The 10,341-nt window shown below is 32.6% G+C and overlaps 1 protein-coding gene across 1 annotated transcript; it reads right to left on the minus strand.

The window, feature by feature from the left end:
• Positions 1–310: 310 nt before the first annotated feature.
• On the minus strand, positions 311–6,201 carry LOC114393570. Its single transcript, XM_028354922.1, has 5 exons — positions 5,327–6,201; positions 2,183–2,235; positions 1,329–1,495; positions 1,075–1,226; positions 311–904 (listed from the first exon to the last, which is right to left on the minus strand). Exons 1-5 carry the CDS (start codon positions 6,057–6,059, stop codon positions 507–509), a joined length of 1,503 nt encoding a protein of 500 aa, XP_028210723.1. The 5' UTR covers positions 6,060–6,201; the 3' UTR covers positions 311–506.
• Between the last annotated feature and the right edge of the window lie 4,140 nt (positions 6,202–10,341).

Raw genomic sequence — 10,341 nt, forward strand, 5'->3', positions numbered from 1 at the left:
TACCTTTCCACTGGTACTAATATTATGAATATAAACAGCAAACGTGAGTGTCTATCTTTCCACTAGTACTAATATTATGCATATAAATAATATTAAAAAAATCATTTATTAAAAAAAATTGTATTATTGGATATTCAATTTTTTTCATTAGAATTTAAAAGAATAAGGTTAAAAGATAATGAAATTTATATATATAAAAATTAACATATTAATTATTTGTAATTAGATTTGATCAGCCTTAAACCTATTTAATTAGATATTCCAACTAAAATGTAATTGGAAAACTCGGGTCGAACGAATTTCCAATATATACTTTAGCCGAAGAAGGTCTATATTGAAGAAGTTTTGGGGCCCAATCCAAAAGTGACCAATAAGGTTGGTCACAAAAAATTATTAGCCCAGCGTCCTTACACAGTTTCATCTACCATATATCATATTGCTCCATTACTTTCGGAGCTTAATTACACTAAAATATCCAATCCACTGTGCTCCCACCATCCAAAGCATCACTGTTGCCTGAATATAAACGAGTTTTCTCTGACTGAATTCTCATGAAATTGGCATCTCATATACTTCAGCTGTGTTATAGTATCATCCTCAATCCCTTCTTTGCGTTTTCTTGTTCCTTCAATAACTCTGTTCAGACTATCAGCGGCAGGCAAACTTACAGTGTCCACAGTATCAAGCATCTCTACGTCACCATCAAGTTTATCTGCCCCGGCTTCTCCATTCATAGAATTCAAATAGAGATTCTTATTCAGATTGTTGAAGAAATGCTTGATCACTGGAAGCAAGCACTCGGTTCTTGAAGTGAAAAAGTTAGCTTTGAGCATGATGTTTATCTGCTTGGCAGTTTCTCCAGCAAATACTGCAATTCCTTGTTCCTCAGCAACTAGAAGCCACTCTGAAAATGAAAATCACTAACTATTAGATGCAAGAGGAAACAAAAAAGAAGAAATCTCTCAAACAAAACAAAAGGGAATACATAAATGGGTAGCTAGTTTCAGTTAAAAATATTCCAAATTCAATCACCAATGACACTGATAAAATTTGAGATTGAGAAGAGGAACTCACTTATAAGAGCTATGGGAGTGGAAACATTTGGTCTGCTGATCTTTCTGCCTATGCAATTTTGATTAGTAACCCAGTTGATCAATTGAATGGGTATGCAGGATCTACAGAAGGCATTTATGTAAGACATAGCTTTCCCGTGATCACCTTTTTCCCTGTGACCAACCAGATTATGAGACTTGTCAGGTGAAACATTCTAGAAAGTAGAAACCCCTTCATCTATCACAGCTACACAATAGACAGTCTTTTTCTCATACCTAGCAGACTGTACAGCTAACTCAGCAACAAACAACCAAGTTATAGCAAAATCTTTCAAGCTGTTGGCATATAGTGAAAATTCTGCTTGAGGATTAATGAATGAATAGTCTATCATCATCACAGAATTGTACAGGACTTCTTTTAAAAGAACTTCATTTTCAGAACCCTGTAGTAAAACAAGCAGTCAGTTGTTGAATGTAACAGTAAAAATTAGAAACAAGCAATACATCATTCACTTGATGAAGGGGGGAAAGGAAATAAAGTCATTTCCATAGAACTAAAATCTGAAATTACCAACAGAAGAAGGGTGCCCAGTATTGGATTCAATGACCGTGAAGATTATGGCAATGAATAACTAATGTAGCTAACCAAGCAGTAACCCTTTTCAAAGACAATACTATACTGAAAATCACAACTAATGAACCATTCATGAATAATGGGTTAAGTAAATCATTTTATTGGAAAGTTTATAGGTTTTAAAATTCCAAAATATAAATCATAATTTTCCAACAATAATCAATACTTCAACTCCTGGTCTTAAATCAATTATCATATAAAGAAAGCTTGAGCATTAAAAAATGTGTTTTGCATACCAATAAAAAGTACCCTTTGGATCTTATTGCATGCTAACCTGAGTAACCTCTATAGATGGCAGTGACGTCTAGACATGAATAGCCTCCATTAAACATATGCCATGCGGGCTATGTGGGCTTGTAGTTATTTGAAATTAATCTTTTTAGTTTTGACTTTTGAGATCCAACAAAGTTTTCTGGAGAAAAAGGTGCTTTGACTAAAGCCCTTAATTCCAAATTATGATTAAGGAAAATTAAAGCAAAAGAGACATGGTACTGACCAGTAGAGAGGTCACTGGCAAAACTGGTTCCAACATCATCCTGAAAAGGGTATCTGAATGTAGACCAATCAGCATTCAGGAAGAACAAACATGAAAACTGTAATGAGGTCACCCCAGAAAGCACAAGGATTGGACCAATGTCAAGCTGAGAAATAAACAAATAAGGGTAAAAGAGGGATCGAACTAAGAAAATTAACAAACACTGGTATCTAGTCATCATGATTAACAATTTAGCATGATTACAGGAGAAAACTCTGAACGAACCGTCCATACAACATCAAAACCAACCAGAGTATAAGGACGCCAATATAAATAAAGTAATAACATAACTGTGTGTGTCATTCCTATTAACACATATCTCCTCTGATTGTTTTCTTTTAGGATCAAACTCCTCTTATTGTTAATGTTATATGAATTGAGAATATTAGTGCAATGCCAAAAAGGTAGAGATATAAGTTGCAATTTCGTTAACTTAGTTAAAGTGCCATATAATAAAATTAAATACTTTCATTTTTCATACATAAAGATGTTCAAGAGTATGGATGCACAACGAATGAAACCGTGCTACATTTTTATTTTAAGGCTTAAATTTACTCAGTCCCAATAATACAGCTTCATTTAGTGAGAAATATTAACTTAACGCCAAAAATGAAAGGTGTAAGTAACTTCATTAACTCAGGCAGAGTTCAAAGTAATTTGTCTTATAATAATAAATATTTCACTTTCATACTAGAAAAAGTTCAAGTGGCTGGTTGCACAACAAAGGAAACTCAACTTATATAGATTTTTATTTTAAGGCTTAAATATTAATTCCAATAAAAATGGTTTCTATTAGATCAAAGCTTGAAGCTCTTAATCTTAGTTTTGATTTGATAATTTTGCAATGCCTAACATGTTTAATGAATGAGACATTTGTATTGAATGTTTTAGACTAGGCATGTGTGTGATATAGTCCAAGTCTTTTTCATGCTTACTGTTGATCAAATATGAAATGAATGAAGTATTCTTATTTTCTAAGTTTCTTAAGAACTTACTTCTACTTGAAATTTGGCTAGAAGCATCAAATTAATCAATTGTCTAACTTGGTAATTGAATGCCCAAGTCAATTTCAAAAGAAGGAAGGATTTGTGGCAGGATAATCGATTGCCTCATTTGATAATCAATTACCCAACACCTAGAAACAAAGAGAAACTCTCTATGTGATTCTATAATCGATTACCACACATGATAATCGCTTACCCAGACAACACAGAATAAACAGAGATACTCAGAGTGAAATGAATTAATCGATTATCCTATTTGATAATCAATTAACCAGTTTCTAGAAATGCAAATCATAGGGGATTTTGACAAATTAATCAATTACCTGATTTTATAATCGTTTAGATCTGTTCTAACTGTCAAAATTTATAAATACCTCTGTGTTTTTTTTTATGAGAGACTTTTGATACATTTAGTCTTGGAGAAAAATATTTCAAGAGAGTCTTCTAAAAAAATTGCACTGCATTTAGTCTGAAGATTGAAATTGATTAAAGAACCATTTATTCTACCATCATAAACTGATAATCTTGTGAAGAAAAATTGAAGATTGAAGATCCACACATTTCAAGTGTATTCAATCCTTTATTGAACTGAACCAGTATAAACTATTGTGTGATTCTCTTAGTCTTGAACTCATCTTGGTATTGAAATTGATCTCAAAGGGTCATAAAAACTTTGTTTTTACATTAATTATAAAATCTGAAAGTTTTCTTGATTGTATTGTTGATGTGATCTTTTGAGAGAACTTTAATTAATTCAAAAGGGTTGTTTTTAATCTGTATTAAAAATAAATTAGTAAAGATTTTAAAAGAATCTATTCAACCCCCTTCTAGATACCCTGCTTGATCCAACAGTTTCATTTGGTTTTAGTCTTTTTAAAAAATGAATTAATTTTGCTGTTCCTAAATTGTAAATTTTTTAATCTGTCACCACATAATATTGACATGTTATATACCAATAAGTCGTTGGTAAGAGTGATACTACATCTGATCCCCTTAAGCAAGATTTCAAGTTCAAGTCTTGTAGATACTTCACATAAGATGACTAAAAATACATGCCACATAAGATGACTGAGCAGTTATAAGGATTAATAATAAAAATTTCAAATTTGCAAAGACAAAAAAAAAATAGCTTGTTAATTAAATGACTACAATAAAATACATCCATATTTATATAAATTTAAAACATATTTTATCCTTATTTTAAAAAGTCATGATAAGGAGGGCCTCAAAAAACACAAAGAAATCAAATAATAAAAAATATAACATGAATTTAAAAAGTTTTATTTTTCATTAACACTTTCCATTGATGAACTCCCAACAAGTGTCACAACTCACAAGATATATACTCCTTCAAATAATTATAAAAAAAAAACTCCACATTATGTCTAAGTTCCTTAAACAGTGAAACTCAAAAATACATGTTAAAAAAATGAATAACATACTAAATCAATTCCACATTATAAAAATATCATTTTCATCTTTTTTGAGAATCATTTTCATCTTTTTTGAGAATCATTTTCATCTTTAAGACAACCAAACGTTGGGTAATTAATTTCTTATGTCTTTTCAAAAACGACTCTCTTTTTACAACTTTAGGTAATTAATGGTATTTTCTACTTCTAAAATCTAATTTAAAGCAAAAATTGACCATTTGAGAAATTGACTCTAATTTGACAAACTGTAAAATAAGAATTTAATTAAATATACTTAAAATTACAATATAAATATTTCTTACACTATCATTTAATCATATAATATTATCTAGTATTTTGTAAGATGAATTTGTTAATTTTTATAATAACTATTTTAAAAATTATATCCAATATGTTTTTTTTTTATTGATTCCCAGTCTAAAAGTATTTCTATATAGTGGATGAAAACTAAACTCTTAAAAAAAAATTACACTATCATCCAGTCAAATCACAAGTGGCGTGTCGCATATAGGAAGTTCATACATGTACAATAATTTGTAACAGTGTGAAAAACTCTTATACTAAAAATGCTTTAGAAATTAAGCTGTAATTATTTTAAATTTTAATTTATTTAATTCAATGCAAAAAAAAAATAATCGAATTAATTAATTTCGAAAGCAAGGTCTTACCCAAGAAGCGAAAGCTCCGAAACCCTGTGATGGTCTGAACCGCGGAAGCCATGACCCTCTTCTCCTGTTCCGCTCTGCCAATCCCTTTCTCGAACGCCAAACAGAGCTTCAGCAAAAGCGCTTCCCACATAACAACCCCAGCCAACACCCCAACCTCGCAGCCCCTCTCAATCATCCCTTTCCTAAATTCTTCACTCACAAAGGGGAAAAACCCTAAACCTAAAACCCCACCCTCGTTATAATCCTCATCATCATCCACCGTCCACACCTTAACTAAATCCCCGAACTCCAACACCGCCACGTCATCTTCGCGGCAAATCTCGTTGCCGCAACAGATGCTGCAGTAACTCACAACCCCTTCCACCAACCCCTCCACCTCGCTCTTCAACAACAATTCCTCTCCCCGAAGAAGTACTGAGCGGTGTAATACAAAGAGTAACGGTGCGAGTGCAGCGATTCGTTTGGTGGAGCCGCGCGCACCGGAACAGGAAGCGAGTAAGTGGAAGAGGTCTCTGGCTCTTCTAGAAGGTTCGCGCGTGGCGCGAAATTCGAGGGCTGCGTAGAACCAGAGGAGTGGGAGGGGGGGTTCGGGGGTGGAGTGGAGCATGCGGGAGAAGATGGAGGTGAAGTCGGCGAAGTCGGTGGCGCCGCGGCGATGTTCGGCGAAGAAGCGGTTGATGGATTCCTTCAGCATGTGCTCGTAAGGGGGAGCGTCGTGGTGGTTGAGGTTCATTTTGGGAGAATCGATCGGTGAACGGTGACGGAATTTGAAAGGGAAAAGAGAGAAACCCTAGGTTTTGTTGTGGATGGTGCAGGGAAAACGGGAGGGAATATTATGCACTTTGATAACGGGCGACTTTTTTGAATTGGCTTTTCTTTTCTCCAAATTAAGTATATTTGATTTTTCTTCCATTTATAATCAACATAATAAATGGATACTTGACTTTTGTCTACACAATTGCTAATTTGCTTATGAGTTTAAAAGTCAATATGTATTTTCAAAAGTTAACCAATCAAAAATTATAGTGGTGATATGATATTTTACTTTAGCTAAATTAGCAAGTTCTTTTTTTTTATTTGACTCCTTTCATCTATTATTAAGAAATTTAATTTGATCTCTTCATTTTTAATAGCTGATACGATCTTATTTTTTTACATCAAATTGATAGTAACACACTGTTAGTAAAGTTTGACATGTGTCATATTAACATTAATTTCTGATTAGTTGATAAAAAAATGGTTTATGCAAAAAACATTAAATTTTAAAATATACATTAGCAATTAACAACTTAACAAATGACTTACATTTACATTATTTTTTAAGTTTGGATCAAGACATTAGACTTAATTAAGAGGCAAGTCAATGTAACCAACCATACCTTAGTGGTAACGGCTTCATATTTTCATAGTTTTCATCTCTTATGAGATTCCAATGTGTTTGAGAGTTAATCATTAATGAAATACAATAAATTATTTTGCCTTAAGAGTATTGTTAGTATACTTTTTATAAATTTGTATTATTTTATAAGAAAAATATTAAATGAAAAATTAAATATATTTATCAATATAACAAAAAATATTTGTCCATTTCGCTTATACTAAATAAATCAGATCCTCTTAGTAAAAAAACACAACTTAAATATTTTGTAAAAAAAAACGGATATTTAATGTCATTCATTTCAATTGATAAATCATATGTAAAGGTTGTAAATGATAAAGGTGTTCATGGGTTGGGTTGATTTGAATTAGGGGAAAATAAAATTCAAACTCATTGATTTTAATTAGTTAAGTTTGGTTCATATTTTAGATTTTTTTGTCTAATTTGAATCAACCCAAAGCAATACTGAAGGGGTTAATTTGCTTTGAATCATCAGGTATCTGATAAAAAAATAATATAAAAATTTGTTTTGAAAAAAAAAAAAAATATATATATATATATATATATATACATATATAAAATAACAGTTCGTCCTAAATTTAACAAATAATCTTATGAAATATATCAAATTAATCAAATCCATCATGAAGAGGTCCGAAAGTTAAAGCTTTATTGCCAACACTAACTAGATAGAGGTCCAAAGGAGGCTTGACGGTGTCAACAACCGTGATGAGGAGCCAGAAAGACGCGCGGAGGAGACTTTATGAGTGTGTGTGGCATCATTTTAGGGTTATGTGAGAAAGGAAAATAAAAGTGTCAGATTGAGTTTGTGTGATGGACATAAAACGCAAAAAAGATACAATAAATGACATAAAAATATAAGTAACTCCAACATTTAAAAAAATAAAAATTAATAATATATATTTGATTTGGTTCAGATTTGAAAATTTTCAATCTGATACCTAAGTCAATTGTCATTCGTTCTAATTGGTTTGATTTGGGTTGGATCCGAACTAGGAAAAAATCCAAATAAATTGTTATGATGTGGGTAGTTTCTTTGTAACTCCTTGAAATGCTCCCATGCTTTAGAGAGTTCTTGCTCGAATTGGGCAAAGTTTCCCATCTCTTAGATTAATTGTTCAGACTTTATCACTAGGAAAAACTTCATCAGGAATGCTAATTAGCACTGGTCCTAAGTGGTAATGTTCCTGCTTGGCAAAATCACCAAGCCAATCGTCAGTCTTTCCCTCTAATGAGAATGGGAAGACAACTAATCTGATGTAGTGAGGAGCATTGGCAGGGCTCTTCACCGTGTTTGTGAGTCTCAGGAACTTCCCAATATAGACCACAGGATCTTCTAACGATAGGCCATGGAACTGTATCCTCTCAATCATGTTGATCAACCCATGCCTCAACTCATAGTTTTGATCTCCCAAATTGGGGAGTTGTATGGTTATAGTAATCCCACACAAGGGGTGCGGTGATCCTGCAAGGTGCGCTCTTGTTCTCCATCAATGACCATTTTTCTTCTCCTTGCTTCAACATTGTTCATGTGACAGACTTTTTTGATCTCGGGGTCACACTCACCAATTTCACCCCTATGAGATCGAGTTAGCATTAATTATCTAACAAAGAAAAAGGATCAAAACACAATTGGCAGAAAAAGGGAAAAAAAATAAAATTGCAATAAATATTTAGGATTTAAACCAAATAAAAGTATAACAAAATAAAAGAGAATAATAAAAAAAATAAAAGGAATATGAACAAAAAAAATATTTAATTCACACAAATTAAATTATTTAGGAACTCTGCGACCAGTCCCCGACAACGGCGCTATAAACTTAATGCTTAAAATATGTACTAGTTGAGGACAAGTGTATCCTACACAGTAGCAACAATGAACTCGAAAGTCTGGATATCGTACCCTACAGACTAGTTGTGTTCCTAAATAATTTAAATTGCATAAAATAAATAATTTTGACTTTTTTATCTTAGGTTGAAGATTGTTTGTGTTTGTGTGTAGAAAATAAAACTAAAGATTGACAACGGTTTCAAATAAGAGATATGAATGAATAAAAGTGACTCAGATTATGATTTCACATGTACCATTTTTCTTCTTATTCCTATTTTAATTAAGAACACTCAATTACCATTTAATTGCCTAATACTTCTTGTTTTAATTATCAGCCTATAGTCAAGGTTGGAGAATACTCTTCCCCCTCAATCAATCTTACATTGGTCATTTGGGATTTAATTTATGGTTAAGGATGAAAAATAGAGAACTTTGTAAAAAAGGGATTCATGATGTCAATTTGGTCATGAAATCTTTATGAATTATATTATTCTATGGGTCAGTTAATTATGAGAAGATGGTAACTAATGTAACACCGTGAAATTTCGTTAACTGTAAGTCGATGTTTAAATGTATTTATCGTATTATTTGATTATACGATTGACTTGGATGAGTTGATGTATGGTCTTAATTAGCCATGCGTGATTTGTTTGATATGGATGTTGAGTTATGTGGAGTTTTATTGACCTAAGTTGAAATTATGAGATTTCAAATTTTACCTAAACCTATTCTGGTAAAATTATGATTTTGAATTCGTTAATCATTAGATCGCCTTCAAATTTGAACTATAGATTCATAACTCAAGTATACACATTTTGACCATTGGGATTTATAAAATAACAATTTTCGACCTCTCGCTTAGTGCGAGAAGCGTGCTAAGAACAATTCCAAACCAAGAGGGAATTGCGTTGAGCGCAAATTGTCGTGCTTAGCGCAAATCCCAACCCAAGAGGAATTGTGCTAAGTGTGACAAGTCGCACTTAATGCCAAAAATGGATTGCCGCTAAGCAAGATTTGTAGATTATAAATACATTCTTCAGCGTGAAAAATACGATTTTTCACTCTCTTCTTCTCCAAATGCCCACCCAAACCCTAACACCTTCTTCTCCACCACCCATGACCATCGGTGACCACGAAGAGTTGCTTGCCGCCGAGCCACCATACAGAGAGGAATGTTTTAATTGGTGGAGAACAAGCTTTCAATTATTTCTTTCATAGTTTCTCTGAGGTAATCTTTACTTATATGCATTTCTCCTAGTTAGTTTAAGTTTCTCTTAGTGTCTTTTGTGTTTTGAGTAACGTAATAGGATGTTTTTACACTTTCCTTAAACAATCCTTGAAAATGAGACGTTGTAAAAGTTATATTTTTATAAAATTGATGTTGTTTTTGTGACTTTCATTGAAACCTGATCACATTGGCGTGGTCGGAATTTTAAAATAACGTCTCTTTGTAGTAGAACCTAAAATACCCTATGACCCTTTTTTGTTTTGACAAGGGTAATTGACCCTAAATGTTATTATTAACCTTGTTTTTGAAATCTATACTAAATCCTCTTCAATTTGGTATATAGAACCTTTCTTTTGGACTGACAAACGTGAACAAGAGAGGTATCTGAGCGACGCAGGGAGGAGCTGGCGGAGACTTCACGATAGGTGAGGGGAGTTTATTATAATTTGGTGGCTTTGATACGATAATTGGGGTTAGGGAACCCAATTATGGGAATGTATGTATGTCCCTGTGTATATTGATTTCCAAGAAAAATAATGTTTTCGACCAATGGGATG

The sequence above is a fragment of the Glycine soja genome, chromosome 17, assembly GCF_004193775.1.
Source record: "Glycine soja cultivar W05 chromosome 17, ASM419377v2, whole genome shotgun sequence".
Lineage (NCBI taxonomy): Eukaryota > Viridiplantae > Streptophyta > Magnoliopsida > Fabales > Fabaceae > Glycine > Glycine soja.